At 39.6% G+C, this 23,026-nt stretch overlaps 2 protein-coding genes across 2 annotated transcripts; both read right to left on the bottom strand.

Moving 5' to 3' along the window:
* Positions 1-4,500: 4,500 nt before the first annotated feature.
* Positions 4,501-7,554, bottom strand: LOC126592818 (2-alkenal reductase (NADP(+)-dependent)). The gene is made up of 5 exons (XM_050258604.1): positions 7,118-7,554; positions 6,827-7,007; positions 5,647-5,813; positions 5,441-5,523; positions 4,501-5,099 (listed from the first exon to the last, which is right to left on the bottom strand). The coding sequence occupies exons 1-5, from the start codon at positions 7,352-7,354 to the stop codon at positions 4,721-4,723; spliced, it is 1,047 nt and encodes a 348-aa protein (XP_050114561.1). The 5' UTR covers positions 7,355-7,554; the 3' UTR covers positions 4,501-4,720.
* A 551-nt stretch (positions 7,555-8,105) lies between these two features.
* Positions 8,106-22,625, bottom strand: LOC126592817 (type II inositol polyphosphate 5-phosphatase 15). The gene is made up of 11 exons (XM_050258603.1): positions 21,673-22,625; positions 16,062-16,314; positions 14,142-14,934; positions 13,254-13,378; positions 12,313-12,397; positions 11,223-11,385; positions 11,081-11,121; positions 10,709-10,976; positions 10,241-10,364; positions 9,562-9,913; positions 8,106-8,708 (listed from the first exon to the last, which is right to left on the bottom strand). Exons 1-11 carry the CDS (start codon positions 22,478-22,480, stop codon positions 8,352-8,354), a joined length of 3,369 nt encoding a protein of 1,122 aa, XP_050114560.1. The 5' UTR covers positions 22,481-22,625; the 3' UTR covers positions 8,106-8,351.
* Positions 22,626-23,026: the final 401 nt, after the last annotated feature.

Below are 23,026 nucleotides of genomic sequence, written 5' to 3'. Positions count from 1 at the left end.
TTACGAGAAAATTTTCACAAATTTCTGCAATTAGACACTTGAACCAGAAATTTTTCCAACCCGTTTTGAAGCACGTCAAAACTTAAAAATTATTGCACAACCCATAAGCCCCAACATGGAACACAAACCCTAATTTAACTTCTAATTATTAATTCATCTTACCAACAACCCATTTATTCCATAAATCATTGGTGAAGGAACTTGGAACTAAACATCCTACCTTACTATGTCTGCCGAAGCTTCAGTTGCCCAAAAAAAAAATGGAATTTACCAGCCAAAACATAAAATATGGTATAAACGTTCTATCTTTAAGGATGGAACAAATTATTGTGTTTGGTTATGGAAGAATAACACACATAACTCATAGATCTAATCTAAACCCCCTCGACCTCACTCTTCTCACCTCTCTCAACATCCTTGTATTCAAAATCAGAGATGTGAGGTCAACCCAAAATCCATCTTACTCTTCTCACCTCTCTTTGGACTTATCTCTTTGAAATCCTAGCTCAGAGATCTGAGCTCAAGATGAGTTGATAATATATTATATATTTTACCCTAATCTTAGTATTAATTTATTGGTTATTTTGTGAGAATTTTTATACTTTGAATTATATTTTCAATACAGGATATTTGACATCCTATTGATCAAAAAGTTATCATACAGATGAATTTTGGAGTGATTCCAATTGGAGGATGTCCGTGAATCTTTCAAGATGATTGTACCAAAGTTTCAAATTTTTCTACTAAGTCGTTTGACTGCGGCAATGAAATAAAGACCCAGCGCGCAACTTTCCCAGATTGACGTTTTTGGACGTTTTAGGTATTTTGGAGGTCAAAATGGCATATTTTGAGGAAGATTCATTCTGAGGATTTGTTGGGAACTACTTAAGCTTTTAAAAGAGATATTTTGGGACCAAATCGAAGTTGATTTGGTTGGTCAAAAGTCTAATTTTCTGATAAATCTGAATTTCAGTGCAAAGTAGAAACCTTTTATTTGTTGTTTTATTATTTTATTATGTTTCCTTGTTTTATTGTAAGACCCTTTCTAGGTAGGGTTTTATTTTGTAGTAGTATAAATAAGGCTTTTTAGCCATTAGGGTTAGAGGAGAGGGGGAAGAACGCATCAATATTGTGCTAGGTTTTGACAATTTGTGTTTTTCTTTCAAGATGTTTTCTATCATTTTTCTATTTTCAATAATATTTTGTTTTATGATTGTTCGTAACTAATTTTCTTTTGTTAGGGTTAGGCCATGAGCCTTAACAAGAATATTTAGTTTCTTTTCAATTTGCTTATGATATTATGCATGCAGGTTTTGAATTATTAATCACCGTGTTTGAAACTGATTGGCCACCATTAGGATATTTAGAAAAGCTATTTGATGCAATTTTCGCAAAGGGTTGTCCTTGGAATTTACTAAAGCTTCTTGTGGTTAATATGTGTAACTTCTTAGAATGGACGACACGTCTTAAGTGTTATATGGTCTTTCAAAATGTTTTCACATAACTTAATGAGTCTTGCATCTTCACATTTGATCTAGACACCATGGACATGTTGCATGTTAGATATACGTTCTATGTTGGAAGTTCCAAGTAGGATATACTTTAGGAAAACCTAACCTTCAAATATGCATGTGTAAGTTATAAGTAATTGGAAGAACTACGTAGAATTGTTAGGGTGACGGCGGAACCCTAGTGCTTAAATATATTTTCAAAACTATTTTCTTTTGTTTTCTTTACTTTCCCAATTTATTTAACTGTTTTAATTAAATTCGTTTTTAATGTTTTAGGTCATAAAATCACCATTTTTCAAACTTTGTTTTCAAATAATTAATTAAGATATGGTTAACATAAATTATTCATTCAATCCTTGTGGAGAACGATCTTGCAAGAGCCGACTATACTACAATTACTTTGTACTCTTGCAAGTATTTAAGTGTTTTTATCCCTACTTTTGTAGGTGGTAAAAATCCTATCAATAAATTGGCGTCGTTGCCGGGAATTGTTTTAAATAATTTGTGTTTATCATTTTCTTAGTAAATTATTTTTGCACATAACTTTTTTTATTTATTTTTATTTTTTAAGTTATAATTTGTGCAATGATGGAATTTGTTCCTCTTCCTGGATTCAATATACAATTAGAAGGACCGTCTTTATGGGTCAAATATGTAAAATGGGGGTTTTATGGATTTAAACTCATAATTTGTGCACTTTGCTATTTGAAGACCCATGATATTTTGCAGTGTCCAAAATGGAATATTTTCCACAGTTTGTCCAAGAGCATATCAATGTGAGAATCGACTCAAAAAGAAATTGGAACAATCCATATTCAGAGTTCTACCCCCCAAGTTTGCAAAAGCATCTTGAGCAGTCTAATGTGCCACAAGAGCTTTTGGTAGAGGACAAACTCTCTGAATTGTTGGAATCAACTGAGTTGTACATAAAAATAATCAATCGTGTATTTCAGATTCAAGTATTAAATTGTGGGAAAAGCTTTGATGATTGAGAGGATATTAGTGCAAAAATTGAGGAGCAATTTGCCATTTATTCACGCCCAAGGGAGGAAACAACCCTTGATGATCTTGAAATTTCTCCAAAACCTGCTTTAACTCAAGTCCATATGGCACAAATGCCGAATCAAGAAGCTACAAAGAAACCAACCAAGCTGCCGTAATTCATCATAACAGACGTGTTGCAAGGGGTTGTTCACACCAAGTTAGAATCTGCTAAATCACATGACAGTGCACCAACAAAGCCATTCATAATTGCAGAAATTAAGTGCAAGTCCATCGAGCAGGCTACATTCTACAACGGGAAGAAGAAAAAGCTTAATGGCTACTCAATTCTTTGTCAAGACATTTGGCCTATATAGAAATTATGGGTATTAAATACAAGATTGAAGTCAGTTCAAGGGAAACACAAGTATCGATGGAGGGGACCCTATTTGATCACAAAGATTCATTTACATAGAAGGGCAATTATGAAGGATTCAACCACTGAAAAACATCAACTCATTATGTACCTACTGTTGTCGTATGATGCTATCAATGAGTGGTTGACTCCAAGAGAACAAGTGACGTGATCACAAACCTCATTCGAATCTATCTAGCTATAGACATTAACTAAAGCGCTAATTGGGAGGCAACCCAATTTTTCTAACTTTTTTCTTCTTATTTTCGTTTATTTTATTTTCTTGCTTTTATTTCAATTACAAACAAATCAGAAAATTGAAAAACACAAAAACAACAATTTTTAGTTAATCAGTATTTTATGTTGGATTTTATTCTAATTAAATTTTTATTGTGTGATTTTTGTAGATTGCATTGGGAAGCACTTCGCCCCTAAATATCATGTAAGCTCGCATTCGACTGAATCATGCATTCAGCAGCATTCATTCGTTCACATCGAGTCATATTCATGGCAGTCAAATTCAACACAAATTCAAGCAAATAATACAGAACGAGCACACGCAGAGGTCCAGGGATATACTCATAGTGGGGTTGCTGATGAAGCCCTCTGCTTCGCTTGGAACCTTCTCTCACTCAATATCTCCCTCACATTTTATTAAAATTCCATTACATTCCTGCCTACATATTTGTCTCCCCTTTTTTATGTGTGTTTTAATTTCCCAATCAGTTTGGCTCTTTGTTTTGCAGGTTATAACCTTCTAGGTTTAGTTTTAAGGGGTTTAGCCTTATGTTTCTTCTCTTCTTTTGTATTTTATTATTTATAAGGGGTCAGGTTTTATGTCACTCCCTTTTTTATTGTAATTTGTGTTCTTAATTTTTGAGGGGTAAGGTTTATATTCCTCTAGACTAGATATAATTTCTTATTTCATATCAATAAAATTTCCTCGTACAGTTGATGTTTTTAAAAAAAAAAAAAAAATCGCCTATTATTAGATGTTGAATTTTATTACAAAAATGCTAGGTGATCTTAGGGGTGGAAATCCTCTTTATAAATTGTGTGGTACTTTGTCATATGCCTAATGCGAGACTCTATTCTCCAACATGTCTCCTCACGAGTGAACCCACATTGAGTCACAAGGAAAATCAATTCCTACATCGGGAATTGGTCAAATCAGTTAGTATCAACTCTTTGGAGCCAACGCCAATCTTTGCAAATGTGCAGTCATTCAGTAGGATATTCGAGCCCATAATTTGGGCCCATTCTGTCTAGAAAGCAAATTCGAGTGCAGACTGCTCAATTAATCAAGCCCAAGACATGTCGAAATAATAACACGCTATGATATCATGATAAACTTTTCAAGCCTCTACAGGTCCACCACCAGTATTATCGATATTGCCCCCAACTTAACCACATATTATTAAGTCCTGAGTCTTATCACAAAATAGCTTAGTGATAATAGGGCAGAATATCTCCTATATAAATTGTACTATTTTTTGTCATATGCTCCATATGGCATGTAGGACTCTATTCTCCCACAATGTGCAACTTAAAAATCGTTATAGTGAAAGCACAATTTATGGTTACATCACATCGAAAATCAAGGAGGACATTAGATTAAAACTCCGCAGTTTGTCATACATAAAGTTCAATTTGCCATGCATGAGCAAGGTGACTTCACAAAATTTACAAACCATACTCAGAAACTCAAATTATTTATAACTATCCAATTATTCAAGGCTGTAAGTAAATTGCCTCAACTTGGCCATCTCTCTCTCTTATAACAGTGCAAGCAGCAGAGAGAGAGGCGAATCATTCATTCGTGGGCTACACGAATAACTTGCTTACCAACATTTGTTCCCGCAAATAAGCCAACAAAAGCAGATGGAGCACTTTCCAAGCCTTCATTCATGTCTTCAATGTAAATAATCTTCCCTTGCTTGTAGTAACTAATGACATGTTCCAAGAAGCGTGGGTACAAGTGTATGTAATCACTTTGCAGGAATCCCTGCATCCTGATACGCTTTGATATCAGATTGAATACATTGCGGATCCCTCGGGGATCAGAGAGGTTTTTCTCAGACACCATTCCACAAACAGCAATCCGACCGTGAATTCTCATGTTCACAAGTGCTGCATCAAGCATGTCCCCTCCCACATTATCAAAGTAAATGTCAATGCCTTGTGGAAAGTACCTGTAACAACATAACATACTGAGTGTAAACATCTTCATTTGACAATGGCCCAAAGTCTCAAATATCGTTATGCAAGGCTTAAAGTCTCAAATATCGTCATGTTCACGAGTGTAAACATCTTCAACATAACACGCCCCCTCACCCTAGCTCAAGTGCAACTAAGGCTTGAACAAAAATGTGGATCAGTGATATCGAGGGCACATACGTGGATTGCCTATTTTATGCCAAGTTAAAAGTAAAGCATCCAACTCAAAACCTTGTATCATTGTATCATTGTATCGGAAGGTTTTACATTCTCAACATGGGTTATACTCTCAATACAACATAAATCAATCACTAACCTTTTCAAAGCTGCATCCAGGTCTGCCTCTTCTTTGTAGTTAAAAGCTTCATCAAACCCAAGCTTATTCCTCAGAAGATCAACCTAGCAAATAACATGTCCCAATTAAGCTCTATTTCTTGTCAGCGCTATTTTATGAAATATGATTCAAATATATTGTCTCAAACTATCAGCATAAATAACAGAGAAACACAAATGAGACCTTACTTTTTGGCTTGAGCCACAACTTCCAACAACATAACAGCCATGCAATTTAGCAAGTTGGCCAACAAGCTGACCAACAGCTCCGGAAGCAGCAGAAACTAAAACACATTCCCCCTTCTTAGGGGAGCAGACCTCGTAGAATCCTGCATATGCAGTAAAACCTGGCATACCTGTAACAAGAAATTCTTGTTTGGTTACTGATTTAAGAGCTAAACAAAAGAATTTTATTTAAACTAATTTTTTTTAATCTAACAAAAACAGTAATAGTGTAATACACTAGTCTAGAAGCAGGGTTGATTTGAGTCCCTCGCATCCTCCCTCATTCCTGTCTAAGGGGGAAAGGAACAATTGGACACAGTTATACAACACTCTAAGCTAAAGCATACATTGAATAGAAAAATGGAAGCGTCTTAAATCTCCAGGAAAACAAGCGGGACTCTGAGAATGACTAGAATGCTGAAATTGCGGCTGGTTGTTAGAAGTGATCAAATGACTCAGAGTCCTTCAAGAAACTATCATTAGTTAGATGCTAATGCTTGATTATCTAGTGCAGAGTAATAAAAAAAAAATGAATGGTTCGTACTTTAAAAAAAAAATTCTCTTGCTTAGTCAGTCAGCATTACATAATCAGTGATTGACCGGACAAGTACATGCGCAATCCAATCTTCATAAGTTCATAACCATAACTAAGGTCTTCAACTATTTACAATGACACTTTAGAGATAAAGAAGCACTTTACGTTTATAAGTTATCTAAACAATATCGTCAATGGTGTTTCTGTTGAAGTCCCACATCGGTAGGGTGAAAAGAAACCAAGGGGTTTAAATAGTATTACCCTACTCACACACTGACGGATTGGGCAAGTGGTAAAGTTGGGAACAGTATCGGTGTCGTTAGAGTGGGACGGGCCCGACGATCCAAAAATCCAACAGTTTCTAGGTCAATATTCACTCTTAACAGTTTCTAGATCAATATTCAGATGATGTACAAGTGTTTAATATTCTGATGATATTATTCTTCTCCAGCGGAGATATACATATATGCTGATTTACAAACAAGTGTAGGCATATGAATCGAAAAATGAGATAGAAGAATGACATTACCAAGAAGACCCATATGAATCGAAAGATGAGATCAAGTGTAGGCATATGAATCGAAGGATGAGATAGAAGAATGACATTACCAAGAAGACCCACATGGAATGATAGAGGGATGTCGCCGTCTGGCGTAACTTTTCTCAACTGCTCAGTTCTAGAAATCAAACTGTATTCTTCCCATCTAGTGAACCCAGAGATGAAGTCGCCACGCTTGAAAGTCGGATTATCAGAACCCACAACTTTGGACACACCAAATCCTTCGATTGGCTAATTCATTTATGTGTTTGTGTAAGAGGAAGGAAGAAAAACACAAATTAAGAATGATTGAAAAAATGAGTGAAATGAAATGACAATTGTTAGGTAGGTAAGGTAGGTACCTGGCCAGGAACGAATGGAGGAATATAGGAATCACCAAAATCGCGCATACGGCCTCTCATGTAAGGGTCGCAAGAGAGGTAGAGATTCTTGACCAGAAAAGCTCCGGAGCCTTTAGGAGGCTTGAGCTCAGTCGTGGCGCCGACCAACACTTGCAAGTCCGTCTCCTTTGGAGTTCCCTCAACGAACCCCTTGAAGATCACTTGCTTGTTCTCTACTACTTGTACTTTTTCAGCCATTCAGTTTAATAACACTAGACACTCACAGCCTGCCTCTGGTTTCAACGCTTCTTCCCTATCAAAACAATGTGACTGACTGACTGACTTTCGTGACGAGGGAGGGAGTGATTAGGGACTCTGAGTAACTACTCGCCTGCCTCTGGGACTGGGTCCGCCCGTACCAATTATTCCAATCACCGTGTTCGTTACCACTTACCTACCACCACCGTCCACCTAATAGTCTAATACCTTTTGCACGGGCCGTTGTTTCTATCTACACATCCTGCCTACCTAAGACGGTAAGACCAAACCGGCTCCCTTATTTTTCAGTTATTGGATCGGATGAATTGAAAAATATAAATAGACAAAAATTAACAAGAACATGTGAGACGTAAAAATATATGTAAATAACACTACCCAACAATAATGCCATAGAAAGAGAGATCATCTGCACAACCTAAAATCCACCATTTGAGAAAGAAAACGAGGAATCCATGTTGTCGAGGCCGCCAAGGCATCAAATATACATGGGAAATGATCTCATACACCACTTTTCTCTTTGTTACAAACCCCTGTTCATTTCTCAGGAATAATGAGAGGTGAAAATCACTTTCCAATATAAGTACAACGATTGGCCGGTGAGTGCAATTTCCACGGTACGAATTTAACAGCAACCAACAGCAGCATGCAATTATTAACATCCTAAAAAAGGGATCAAAGGAAAATTCGGACCCTCCTATATCACGCCTTTGAATTCACTATACCTGTACACTTCGGAATTGAAATGAATTCCATATATTATCAGTTGGACCGACAATAGGCCTAAACAGGAAAACAATGACTCTCGTTGCTTGAACTGAAACACAACTCCATGGACACAAATCAAATTTTGTAAAACCTTAGAAATTCAACAATGTTTCTCGGTTATTTACAACAAAATCCTTGAAGAATTGGTTAATAAAAAAAATAAAAAAAAAACTCGTTCTGCCCATCAAGGAGCCAGTTTTAGTGTGCTGCTTTAAGGACTACGCGAACTCCAGAGATGATCAACCACATCATAGGAACTGCTCAGGTGTTGAAAATCAGACCGGCGAAGAACCGTCCCTTGTGCTTGTCTGGTGCTGTCACCAGTGGGTTCATTTTGGTTTGTCTTGGCTGAACAGCATTGGCGCACACAGACACGGTGATGTCTTGTGTCAGTAGTGTAACTGCCACGCACCTTAACCACCAATATGACTTCCTTGTCTCTGGTGTCTTCACACCACCAATTTTGTGGAACACCATCAAGAAACTCTTCTAGGGTTTGGTGCTCCTCGTGATGAACTGTCACCTCAGCTATATGATCTGGTCTGATAATGCCAGCTGAAGGAGTAACCTGGTTCAGAATCAAGACTAATTATCTTTGGCCAAAAATTAAAAATTACAACAAATTATTTTCAACTAAATGTTGGAGAGAACAAGGTTTGACCAAGGTACCACGTTCCATCCTGATCCAAATGGAAACAATTTAATTATGCAACAGACTAATCCAATGATCAATAATAACACGACTTCTACTGCTACAACATTAGCATGTTATCCCGAACGTTCAGTCTGGTGTACAAATTAAAAAAAACGGAAGAATTTCCTTATTAACAACAATAACTTTGGTAAAATTTGTTCCTAACTTGCGGATAACAATGAAACATGGTTATGCCCAGAAGGAACTCATTAGACTGTATCTATACAACGCACAAGTTTCCAACATTGGTGCAACTCTGATTTTAACATCCATATCTTAGTCTTAAATTCTCAATATAGAACAATCCTAACTTTCCTTACAGAAAAAGGAAAATGGCAAATTCATAAGCACTTTCTGTGGTCTAATTCACCTTTCTAATGGTAGAAAATCACTTTCTTTTCTTCCTCCCCCCCGGGCTAAAAAAAAAACCCAAAAATGTGCGGCAGATCACTTTGACATATAGATATTGCAAGGATAGAAACTGCATAGTATCTTCCAACTCATTTCTAACAGCTCCAATCGTTGAAACTCCAATGCCTACACGCATTCCTTGTCCTAATGGGTTATTGTAGCTAAAAAATGCGTACAAACAACTTTTCACTGCAAAATTACCGAGTTGACTAACACCCTCCACAACCAAAACACTCAATTATTGTAATGAAAATTGGGCCAAAAACAATAATTGGAATGAAAAGCACATGTACTGTTCCAAAGCTTGGGAAGTTACCTCAAGCCATCGTGGAAAGCCAAAGGAACAATAGTCTGATGTGGGTCCATCCTCCTTAATGATTGACTGTCCTTCGCAAATAATATCAAAAAAAGCATCTTTATCGCCACATTTATTTGTAATACGCAAAATGGAGGTGTCCTGGTTTTGAAGGATTATGTTGTTTGTACTGACAATAGTTTCTGGAATCTTGCATTGTTCTTCGATAATACATTTGATTTTCTCATTTGATTTAAGGATTTCTCCAAACTCTTGTCTCCTTAGAGACTCATCAACTCGAGCAATATCAACAGTAAAAATGCAACGGACAGGCTTGTGATCACTGTCTGTCACATCCATGCAGGCCTCGTACCTATAAAAGAAGATGTCAGACTTGAAACACATTTTACTCGTGCGTTCATTATTCCATCAAAGATTTCACTGCCACACAATCTCATGAACTTTGCATATTTCATAAAACAAATTTATTTCCAATAAAGTTTGCCTCTAACAACTAAAAATCAAGTGGTGAGCATGAAATGCATAGGAGATGAGATCCTCTGGCCTCAATAACTTTTTTTTCCTTTCCAATCCATAAGTTACACAAGGCACAACATATAACAATAGGCCTGTAGGAATTACTTAACCCTATTCCTTTGAAATTTGAAATGGCCAAATACTTCATGGTAGGAAAACTTACTGTGAGATTGAAGACACTACAGGGCATTCTAAGCTGCACTCTGATACTGACGCTGAGCGGCTGTCACGGTACAAGATTCTATCGCACCAAGCTGGAGTACGCTTCTTCTCACCAGAATCATATCCTATAGGAATGCAATTAATACGAGTTTAGAGTTCAGGAGAAAAGCAAGGCAAATGCCTTACATTGGAAAATGTCTTATCTTTTTCTTGCAGAAGCATAAATGTCCAAACAGCACAATACAACATAAAAGTGAAATGATCTAGTAATTCAAAAAACAGAAACATTGTCACCGAGTCTTGACAGACCACCTAACACACAAGTTATAACTAAATACTGCTAAATGACCTAAATAGATTACTCAGCACTCAGTAAAGAATCTTCAACCAATCCCTTTTTTTCTTTCGCTTTTTAGTGCCCATCTAAAGCTATGAATTTAGGAATCATATGTGCAACAGTAAACTGTACCTGCTAAACCAGCTTGATGCCTTTCAAACTTATACGTGGGAGGAAACTTAATATCTGCCTCACGCATTCCTTGGAAGACATTTCCAGCTTCCATTTCCACTCGGAGCTGATCCCTTTCTCTAAGCCAATCAAAACATCTTTGAGAAACAAAATCTCTAGCTTCATCGTAAGATATACCATCAAGTCGATAGTTAAAATCGCCAAGAAATATGATCATGTCTGCCTCAGATAACTCAGGCATCCCTTCTGCAGAATTGTTACCAATAGCCTGAAAAGGCACCAGCAATGGTTTATAAGATGGCTGGAAGAAAATTGATCCTGTAACAAGTAACTTAAAAACCAAGAAGGTGCTTCTACCAATTTTACACATACATGTGTGCCACGAAGCATTTGAACTGCAGATGAAGCACTAGCTGCAATAGAATGGATCAATGGCAAGCCAGATCTATAAACAAACCAAAATAAATATATTGAGAAGGCAAGGGAACAATAGAAGAAAAGTTAAGTGTTGTACCAGCTGCACAATTGAGAAAGTTAGGTCGGCAGAAGGTCATTGTTCGATATACATGATCAAAGTCTCCATTGCGGCGATTAACGGCTTCTAAGTGTGCAGCAAAGTGACAATTAACAAAGCACATTACCCGGCCATATATTCTAATCCTCAAACCAACAGCTCCCTGTTTGAACGACCTTTAGCCGATTAATATTGGTCATAACCAAATGAAAATGACAACACAACAGTACAATGAACAAAAGCACAGGTGTACCAGTGTGTATGCAATATGCATGCTTATGAAAACACAATGGGAGACAGAAACCCCCCAAAAAAATTCTTTTTATAGAAAACAGAGTACACGTATTAGTAAAAATGTAATACAGCAGAATGAAGGTGAACAAGCAGTCCAGGTCAAGTCAAGATAAATCAACATGCACAATATGGGGCAAAAATAAAGCAATCTCGTAAGTAACCACAGCCTTCCAATCCAAGAAGATAGGTTTTCTAAAAAACTCAAAACCTGATCCCACAGATGCCCAAAACAATATTTATCCTACTAAAAATTCACCTCCTCACATTTGTTCTTAAAAAAAATTTCTTTTCATCTCCATCCAGAAATTGGGACCATCTAAATGACTGCTAAAAAATATATGAAATTAATTGACCACCTCCTGATCTATATTCATCAAGTTATGAGCAGAAACTTAGATTAGAACCAGAATACTGATGTTTCTACCCTCTATGAGTAGATTAATAAATAAAGTTCACCAAATTGAATAATATCACTAGTACAGGGGAGAACTCATAGGATAAGCAGGAAAACTATCAAATCTCATTTGTGATGTACAACCAGTATTAACACTAATTTTTCCGCAAGATTATTAGCGTGTGGAATTGTGAACTTTGACCTCAAAACAGATACTGGGACAAGCACAGAGCTATTAAAATTCACTCACATGCAAAGCACTAAAGTTGATCCTTACTTCAATATATTTCATCTTTCCTTTTCCGTTTTCCCTTTATATCTTTGGCAATCATTTTGTTAATTATCGCAACACAAACACAATTTTTTTCACAGTACAAATCAGCATAACAGAGGTAGCCCTACCTTGTTACCAATGGCACGCCCAAAACCACATGGAACTGCTGCAGCATCAACATCCCCAACATGAGTCCTAAGATTGTTTCTCACCCTCAAAGACAAAAAAACTGAAAAGTTATGATGACAGACTTGCAAGGGTAAAATCTATATAAAATGGTAAGAAAATCAATTCTAGGGCCCGTTTGGATTTAAGGGTGAATTTGGACTTGGATTTGAATTTGGGTCTCTAAATCCAAATCTAGTCATTTGGGCTGCATTAATGAGAACTAGTCATTTGACAAATTCCTCAACCTCTTCAACGTCCTCGATGACAAAATCGCAATCCAACCGTCTCAGAACTCATGCCCCCATCTAAACCTTCACCACCCTCGATTAGAGGTATGTTCCTCACGATCTCTCTCTCCCCTCTGCTGCCGTCTCTCTCATCCTTCTCTGTCATCTCTCAGTATTTCTCCCTTTCTTTCCTTTCTCCACTTGCGGATCAGATTTCAGTTTTTATTTGCAATCGATGCAGAATCATGGATCAAATCTCCATCTCTCTGTACAAAGTGACCTCAAGAAGAGGGAGAGACATATGAGGGATGTAGGTTGATTTGTGGGAAATCAACAATCAAATCCCACAAATCTCCATCTTCAGTGTTTGGTTGTTGAGAAATTGAGGGAAAATGAAGGAAAATTCTGAATTGGTGAGACTGTGAATCACTGTTCTTTTACTAAATTTCAGTCTATATATTTAACATTTTAATTAACTGATTATATTTTTTTATATTTTTCTACACCTTGAGATGAAATCTCGGAGCCAAGAATTTTTATTTAAACAAAACAAATTTCAAATAAAAGGATTTGAAAACCAAATTCAAATCCAAATTTTAAATCCAAACAGACCATTAATGATAAAGAAATAATCAATCAACGAATTAGGGAGCTTCCCGTCAAAAGATACTCACCACACAGCAATGAGCAATCCTGCCAATTGCCTGGAGCCAACGCGCTCAAATGTCAAACCTTCATCCAATGTTTTTCCGATCATATCCAGCCACCACTGCCCAACAGAGCTGCCCTCAAGCCCTACCTACAGATGAAGGAGAGTCATGACGAGAGGTGATTTAGTCAACCATACAAGTGACAATACTAACATGTGAGAAAATATCAAGTTACACCATTCCATTGCTTTCATTGGAAAGAGACTTGTGATTAACAGGTTAAGTAAAGATATACTCAAGCATCGCCTTATTAAAAATAAAAATGTTACTATTTGTGTTTGGTTGCATCATAGAAGATACAGAATGCTGCCCCAGAGGTCCACTTCACCAGGGGTATGTGTGCTCTCAACAATGCATGGCATTTGGGTGATGGAAATAGATTCTTAGAGTTTCAGCCCAATATTAATAATTTAAAATGATTTTTAATAAATGGCTATAACCTTAACATCCTCATCGTCTTAATTGTAGACCTAGGCTTCCGAACTAAATGACTGATGATCACACACAATAACATACATCAGTATTGTTCTTCATCGAAGGCAGTTTGACAAGCATTTCAAAGATAAACTCAACACATGCATATCGCCATCATTATTATAATAACAATAATCTTCGTCTAGGCTGGTTGTATCAATTGAAACTTGCTCATATGCAAAAGAACGCATAAGCATTGTCCTCGATGGAAAACATTTTGATGAGCATTCAAAGATACTTTTGGATAAGATTGACCTTAAGGCATTCTATGTGGCTCAAAATTTCTTGCATCGAACCTTTTTCCTCAGGAACCAAGCAGCCATTTATCAACTCTCTAGGCAAGAAAATTCATTAATAAAAAATAAAATAAAAACTTACAGTTTCTTTGGCTGCAGACATGGCAAGAAAACCAGCGCCCATTTCAACTTCTTGCAACCCAACAACAACAATTCCAACAGTAGCAGCAACAGAGCCCAGCCAGGATATAAGTGAGTCCTGAGATGCTCTTCCCTGTCCAACATTCCATGTACCGGTCAATATTTTCAAATTTTCTATCCTTGTATATGTAAATTCTTTGCCGGCTAATTCTGAGCACAATATATTGTCAAGAGGTCCAGGGGACGTGATATTCCATCCACATATACCACCTTGATTAGCCAAGGTAAATATAAAACCCGCTCCTGCAGCCATTTTTATGACAGGACTGCTGTGAGCCACCCATCCTCCAAGCAGATTACCCTCAAGGTCCAATACATGGACAGTACCACTTGCATAACCAACCCATATACGTAGCCCAAATGTACAAAAGCATTGGACAGCAGAAGAATGATAGTGGTATTCTTGTATACGATTGCCATTTCTATCCCATTGTACAAGTAGGCCATTTGTACACCCAGTCCAAATCATTCCATCCATTGCTATCACCAGTGCTTCAGTTCTTCGATTATCATCTCCAAAGGCACCCTTCACTGCAACTCGACGAACAGCATCTGCTGCTCCCATTATGGCATTACGTGACCGCTGAAAGAAACCAAAAGAACTTTGTATTTTGTCTTTCTTTGATCCAGCAATAGGTTCGGCTGAGAAGTCCTGTGCTGATGAAATGTCCACTCGATTCTCAATCTGACCATCTGTACTGAAAAGCTTCAATAACTCCCTTGTACGAGCATCCCTGTATATGAAAACTACTAGCATAACTTAAATACATGACTTTATTTTGCCTGCCCTTACAACTGTAGGTGTCTACAGCTTACTCTATAAAAATGTGAAGTGGGAAGGAGGGCGGGTGGGGGTCAAACTTCAAACTTTGAGCAAAATATTCAACAACAAAAAAATTCAACATTCTCCAGTAGAAACGTTTGCCAATTTGAAAAAACAAAGAGAGGAAGAAAGTCCTCTACACACGTAATCATTCATATTGTAAAACCTCTATATAGTCATAATGCTGGGACCAAACCAATTTATTACTACAGGGAGGTTATTACTTAATAGAGTTGCCTTTACAAAACTTATTCTTTCACTTAGTTATCTAATGAAAGCTGTATAGATATAGAAACATGTCAATTCCCAAGATGTAGGAAAAAAAGAGAAACCTAGTCTCTAAAATAACTAATGCATTTATGTATGTAGTGATATCTTTAATGCCTAAAGTTTCATGCCAAGAAGCTGTAAACATGCTTGAGAAGCTAGAAACATTTTGGCTTCAAGAACAAGATGTCCATGTTGACGAGTTAGTGCATACACGGAAGCTCAAAGACGTAGCAACAATTCTAAAGAATAACTCATTATCTCAAACAACTTTAGAGAAAATATTTCATTTCATCTTAAATTTTTATTTGTGAATTGCATATTTTTGGACTTACTGACAATTATTACCATGTAGAAGCAAGTTTCTTAAGGCAGAGCCTAGAAAAATTATAACTAATTAAATTGTGGAGTTTATTCCTATTATAACTGGCCCAAGTTGGAACTGAAACTTTTCATGACTAGATAAAGGTTGTTCCAATAGAGTATTGCTATAGAGAGGTCTGAAGTCACAAAAGGCTAGTAGTTTCTGCAGTTCTCATTCACTAATAACTCTAAAACATCTCATACTGCATAGATAATTCAAAGGGGCACTGAAAAAAACTTTAAACCCATATGCCAAAACAATACTCCCTAACATTTTACACACACAAAAATGATGAGTTCGCACCAGAAAAACCAAAATAAGAATGGTTCAATTCAAATTTATTACTTTTATCAGGAATGGTAGGCATTATTCTCAAAAAAATTAGAATATTGAGGGTGGTGACATACCACAATGCGAATGAGAGATAACCAGCAGTCCAGAGCTTGGCTCCAGAACGATCAGATAATAAGTAGCGAACATCTGAAGTTAATATGTTAGTGAAACCATTGACGGCAACTTGGGTCCAAGGTTCAATGTAAGATCTCTCGACCAACAAAGAAGACATGTGCCTTTCTTCGGCTGTTAGGGAGAGAGCTTTTTCAAGAGCTTCCCGTGGCCATATCTTGATGGAACCACCCTCTGAGCCTGACCATAGATCCCCTAGATGGATCAAAGTAGTAGTAGTAGCAGCATTAGCAGCAGCACTAGTAGAATAAATAAACAACAACAACAACAACAACAACAACAAAGCCTTTTCCCACTAAGTGGGGTCGGCTATATGAATCCTAGAACGCCATTGCGCTCGGTTTTGTGTCATGTCCTCCGTTAGATCCAAGTACTCTAAGTCTTTTCTTAGAGTCTCTTCCAAAGTTGTCCTAGGTCTTCCTCTACCCCTTCGGCCCTGAACCTCTGTCCCGTAGTCACATCTTCGAACCGGAGCGTCAGTCGGCCTTCTTTGCACATGTTCAAAATCACCGGAGCCGATTTTCTCTCATATTTCCTACAATTTCGGCTACTCCTACTTTACCTCGGATATCCTCATTCCCAATCTTATCCTTTCTCGTGTGCCCACACATCCCACGAAGCATCCTCATCTCCGCTACACCCATTTTGTGTACGTGTTGATGCTTCACCACCCAACATTCTGTGCCATACAACATCGCTAGCCTTATTGCCGTCCTATAAAATTTTCCCTTGAGCTTCAGTGGCCTACGACGGTCACACAACACGCCGGATGCACTCTTTCCATCCAGCTCGTATTCTATGGTTGAGATCTCCATCTAATTCTCCGTTCTCTTGCAAGATAGATCCTAGGTAGCGAAAACGATCGCTTTTTGTGATCTTCGCTAGATTGCTCCGGTCATTAGTGTGGATAAGTATATAAATGGATAGAGATAGGAAAGCAAACACAAGATGTACGTGGTTCACCCAGATTGGCTACGTCCACGGAATAGAAGAGTTCTCATTAATTGTGAAGGGTTTACACAAGTACATAGGTTCAAGCTCTCATTTAGTGAGTACAAGTGAATGATTTAGTACAAATGACATTAGGAAATATTGTGGGAGAATGATCTCGTAATCACGAAACTTCTAAGTATCGGAGTGTGGTGTCGTCTTGACTTGCCTTATCTGTCTCATAGGTAGATGTGGCATCTTCTCTGGAAGTACTATTCCTCCATCCAGGGGTGGTATCTTTAACTGGTGGAGATGCACAAGGTAATGTATCAATTTCACTTGAAGCTTACTTGTAGTTTCAGGCTTGGTCAAGCGCGATACAAACCATGTAGTAGGAGTCCCCCAAGTCGCCGAGCTAGGGGGTCTGCTGAAAGAGGTGACAGACAAGGTAAGCAATCAGAGCTCCGACTGATTGTTCACCTTCTCCCCATCTTGCAGCAGCATGAAGGATAAAGAGAAGAAAAATGAGAAGAGATGATATGAGATACTTTTGCTTTTGAAGAAGTAACTTTCCACAGGCTTATTCTTGAACTGAGCTGGAGGGTTTTCTGGTTTCCTCCAGAGTATAAGGCCGACTGAAGAATTTGAGGGTCAAAACAAGTCCATCAAATCTAGAGTACGTTCCACCCTGCTGATATGGGATACTTTTGCTTTTGACAGAGTAATGAATGTATCGGCACGTGTGCTGTTACGCTTGTCTCCACATGCTTCCTTGTATCCTTGTATCCTTCGCACTTGCCCTATCTGTTCCTCAAGCAGATGCGGAATCTTCCCTGGAAACATAAGATGTTGAAGATGAGTACTCGAGAGCAATGCCAGGTAAGTAATCAGGTAAGGGGTTCCAGGCAGTCAGTTCCTGGCTGGAAGCTTGATTCCAAGTGCTGACTGATTGCTCTCTTTCTCCTTGTCTTGCAGGTAAAAACAAGGCCAAAAGAAAAGACAGGGAAAAAGCATGATATGGGATACTCTTGCTTTTAACCCTGATGATATGAGATATTCTTGCTCTAGTATAGCTTGTTTGCAGAGGTATTATCGGGGGGAAAGAAAGCTGAATATTTCGAAAGGCTTCGTTGGGAGTGCCCTCTCAGATATGATGAAGGGTTGAGCATTTTTGCAGGTCTGCCTGTCCGTTGGGGATGGAGGTCGACATATATAGGAGTCTCCCTAACAACAAGTAGTAATGCTATTCCTTTACCCTGCTTGGTCATAGCACGGTAGTGGGAGCTGCCTGTTTCACATGTTTTAACTCTGTCAGAGCACTTTGAAAAAGTGGTCTGTGGTATCTGGCTCTCGAGATTCGGAGAACGATGCCTCTTCGATTTTTGAGAAAGCAATCATGATGGGGGTATGACTCTCGAGATTCGGAGAGCAGTGTCTCTTCGATTTTTGAGGAAGTAATCATGTTGGGAGTCTGGCTCTCGAGATTCGGAGGACGGTGCCTCTTCGATTTTGGAGCAAGCAATCTTGTTGGGAGTGTTGTCTCGAATGTGAGTAAAGGTTGGGCATGTTTGCTAGTCTACCTTGCCACGAAGCACAAAGGTTGACACACAGGGACTTTCCAATTATCCAGCAATGGTACTGTTCCTTTACCCTCTCTTCGATTTTGAGAAAGTAGTCATGTTGGGAGTCTGGCTCTCGAGATTCGGAGGACGGTGCCTCTTCGATTTTGGAGCAAGCAATCTTATTGGGAGTGTTTTCTCGAATGTGAGTAAAGGTTGGGCATGTTTGCTAGTCTACCTTGCCACGAAGCACAGAGGTTGACACACAGGGACTTTCCAATTATCCAGCAGTGGTACTGTTCCTTTACAGTTGTGGGTAATAATATGGTAGCTAGACCTTCAAAATTTATGTGTCTAAACTTTTGTTAGTGCTGTTTCTTTGCTATTCTTTTACCTTTCTTGGTCAGAGCGATGTAGTGGGAGCTGCAAGCTTCACGTGCTCAACTTTGGCAGAGAACTTTGGCAAAGTTATTTGTGGTACCCATGAGCTATTGTTGCGTGTGGGAAGTGGGTGATTGAACAGTAAGATTCATGTGCTTTCTACTTCACCAGAAGTCTTCGACAGAATGCCCATAATTTCTGCAAAGCTGAGTGTGCGTGTGACAGGTGCTGACAAGGCTAGAAAAGTAGGTGCCTCTTCGATTTCTGAGATCGGCCCTCGTGGTCTCTGAGCAGCCCAGCTTTTGAGAAAGCGAGCGCCTCTTCGATTGATTCGGAGAACGATGCCTCATCGATTTTTGAGAAAGCAATCATGCTGGGGGTCTGGCTCTCGAGATTCGGGGAGCAGTGTCTCTTCGATTTTTGAGAAAGTAATCATGTTGGGAGTCTGGCTCTCGAGATTCGGAAGGCGGTGCCTCTTCGATTTTGGAGCAAGCAATCTTGTTGGGAGTGTTTTCTCGAATGTGAGTAAAGGTTGGGCATGTTTGCTAGTCTACCTTGCCACGAAGCACAGAGGTTGACACACAGGGACTTTCCAATTATCCAGCAATGGTACTGTTCCTTTACCCTCTCTTCGATTTTTAAGAAAGTAGTCATGTTGGGAGTCTGGCTCTCGAGATTCGGAGGACGGTGCCTCTTCGATTTTGGAGCAAGCAATCTTATTGGGAGTGTTTTCTCGAATGTGAGTAAAGGTTGGGCATGTTTGCTAGTCTACCTTGCCACGAAGCACAGAGGTTGACACACAGGGACTTTCCAATTATCCAGCAGTGGTACTGTTCCTTTACCCTTGTGGGTAATAATATGGTAGCTAGACCGTCAAAATTTATGGGTCTAAACTTTGTTAGTGCTGTTTCTTTGCTATTCTTTTACCCTTCTTGGTCAGAGCGATGTAGTGGGAGCTGCAAGCTTCACGTGCTCAACTTTGGCAGAGAACTTTGGCAAAGTTATTTGTGGTACCCATGAGCTATTGTTGCGTATGGGAAGTGGGTGATTGAACAGTAAGATTCATGTGTTTTCTACTTCCCCAGAAGTCTTTGACAGAATGCCCATAATTTCCGCAAAACTGAGTGTGCGTGTGACAGGTGCTGACAAGGCTGGAAAAGGCTGGAAAAGTAGGTGCCTCTTCGATTTCTAAGATCGGCCCTCGTGGTCTCTGGGGAGCCCAGCTTTTGAGAAAGCGAGCGCCTCTTCGATTTTTGAGATCGGCCTTCGTGGTATTTGAGCAGCCCAACTTTTGAGAAAGCAAACGCCTCTTCGATTTCTGAGATCAACCCTCGTGATCTCTAAGCAGCCCAGCTTTTGAGAAAGCAAACGCCTCTTCGATTTCTGAGCAGGCGCCTCTTCGATTTCTGAAGCTTCGTCGAGTGCAGATTTTTATAGGGGCTGGCATTAAGTTCCAAAGCACACTTGAATCTCCACCAGTAGAAGCTTCATTCTTGCACTTCTAAGATCTTGATTTGTCCGACCTCTTCTCTCTTCAACACCTTTGAAAATGTCTGGCCCCTCCGACCGTCGTTTTGACTTGAACCTTGTTGAAGAGGCAGCCCCGCCTTCTCCAGACAACATATGGCGCCCATCCTTCGTCTCCCCTACTGGTCCTCTTACCGTTGGGGATTCCGTGATGAAGAATGATATGACCGCTGCGGTGGTGGCCAGGAACCTTCTCACTCCCAAAGATAACAGACTACTTTCCAAACGGTCTGATGAGTTAGCTGTTAAGGATTCGCTGGCTCTCAGTGTTCAGTGTGCAGGTTCTGTGTCTAATATGGCACAACGCCTATTTGCTCGAACCCGCCAAGTTGAATCATTGGCGGCTGAAGTGATGAGTCTCAAACAGGAGATTAGAGGGCTCAAGCATGAGAATAAACAGTTGCACCGGCTCGCACATGATTATGCTACAAACATGAAGAGGAAGCTTGACCAGATGAAGGAAACTGATGGTCAGGTTTTACTTGATCATCAGAGATTTGTGGGTTTGTTCCAAAGGCATTTATTGCCTTCGTCTTCTGGGGCTGTACCGCGTAATGAAGCTCCAAATGATCAACCTCTGATGCCTCCTCCTTCTAGGGTTCTGTCCAGTACTGAGGCTCCAAATGATCCCCCTCCGGTGCCTTCTCTTTCTGGGGCTCTACCGACTGCTGAGACTTCTCCTAAGCAACCTTTGTGAAGGCTCCCTCTTGTGTGCTTATTTTGACTCATGTATATGTACATATTTGTAGCTTATTGGGGATATCAATAAATAAGCTTTCCTTCATTTCAACGTATTGTGTTAAATACACCAAAGCCTTCTTCGCTAAGTTCTTTGAATTTTCCTTTGTTAAAGCTTGTATGTTGAAGCTTTCTGAGTGGAGCATGTAGGTTGGGGTAGTGTTCCCCTAATTTCCCGAGTGAGGAAAACTTCTCGGTTGGAGACTTGGAAAATCCAAGTCACTGAGTGGGATCGGCTATATGAATCTTAGAACGCCATTGTGCTCGATCCTGTGTCATGTCCTTCGTTAGATCCAAGTACTCTAAGTCTTTTCTTAGAGTCTCTTCCAAAGTTTTCCTAGGTCTTCCTCTACCCCTTCGGCCCTGAACCTCTGTCCCATAGTCGTAGTAGAATAAATAAACAAACAAATAAATTTACCATAGCAGGAGATGACAATTGAAAGAACGGGGCCTCTGTGAGCCTGCCAAGATAAGCCCTCCTTAAACGGATTCGTCGGAGTAGGAGCCGAATCCATCTTCCAACACCTGATCCTTCCATCCCTATGCCCGCTCCACACCATCTTATTCCCCTCATCCCCAACCAAGCATATCACAGCCGATGTGCATACCGACTCCCTATACGGCACCGCCTCCTCATCCCCTGATTCGCCTTGTCCTGCCGCCGAGTACAGATCGCTCAAGTTCCAAACCCTAACGGCGCACTCCGTCCCAACCCACAATTGGGACGCGGTGCTCACCATTGTCCGCAAGAAGCACCCTATCTGAGTCTCCCTCAGCGGGTGGGGCCTCACTTCCAGCCTCGGCGGCCGGTTCGGATGGACAGCCGCCCGAATCGGGACTTTGAAGATCCCAGTCCCTCCCCCACTGGCCAAGAACTCCGGAAGCGAAGACGAGCAGTTCCCCTCGGAGGCGTTGTTCTTATTATTATTATTGTTATAATTACTGCTGCTGTTGTTGTTCTTGTTGTAGTCGTCGTCGTTGATGACGGAGAGCTTGCGGTCAAGGAATTGGAGCATGTAGTCGAGGCGTTTGGAGGTGGAGTGGAGGGAGACGACGTTGTCCTCATCTTCCGATGAGGAAGAGGAAGAGTCCGGGAATAGCTTTGAAGCGGAAGGAGTAAGTGTGTCAGCGCGAGTCTGGTCGAGGAGGCTGAATTTGCGGAGGCCACTTGGTGGTGGGTTACCGGAGAAGCTCGGGGACGAAAACAGGTCCTCGTTTTCATCCATCTGTGGCCGAATCACAAATTCTGATTCAGAGATTTTGGACTGTTAAATGTTGAAGGCGGAAGCAGGAAGCAGAGCCAACCCCCGATATTGGAGCTTTCCAGAGGATCTATGTCTACCTACACCAAACAGAAGTATCATTAACTAACAAAGGGTCGCTTAATTTATTCGAGTAAACTGCCGATTTGCCCCATGAACTATCACCCAACTTTCGATTTGCCCCCTGAACTTTTTAATTGGAAAATTAAGGACTTAAACTAATTTTTTTGGCCGATTTGCCCCCTGCTGTTAATTTTTCATTCATTCCATCCAAATTTCTGTTAAATAGAAGCATATGCACAACATGTGTAGGTAGTTCGGTCGCTTCATTCTTTAAAATAATTGAAAACCTTCGATTTTTAAAATATAAACCTATGCAAATATGTGTGATTCTATAGCTTTTTTGTCTGAATGTCTAGTGAAATGACGCTTTTGTCCACAAATGAGAGTTACGTGGTTTGCACATGATAAGAGTTAACGTTAATTTGGATGAAATCTATGAAAAACTAA

The sequence above is a fragment of the Malus sylvestris genome, chromosome 12 (assembly GCF_916048215.2).
Source record: "Malus sylvestris chromosome 12, drMalSylv7.2, whole genome shotgun sequence".
Classification (NCBI taxonomy): Eukaryota; Viridiplantae; Streptophyta; class Magnoliopsida; order Rosales; family Rosaceae; genus Malus; species Malus sylvestris.
Note: the sequence above shows the minus strand (reverse complement) of the source record. Positions and strands in the feature narration are given on the sequence as shown.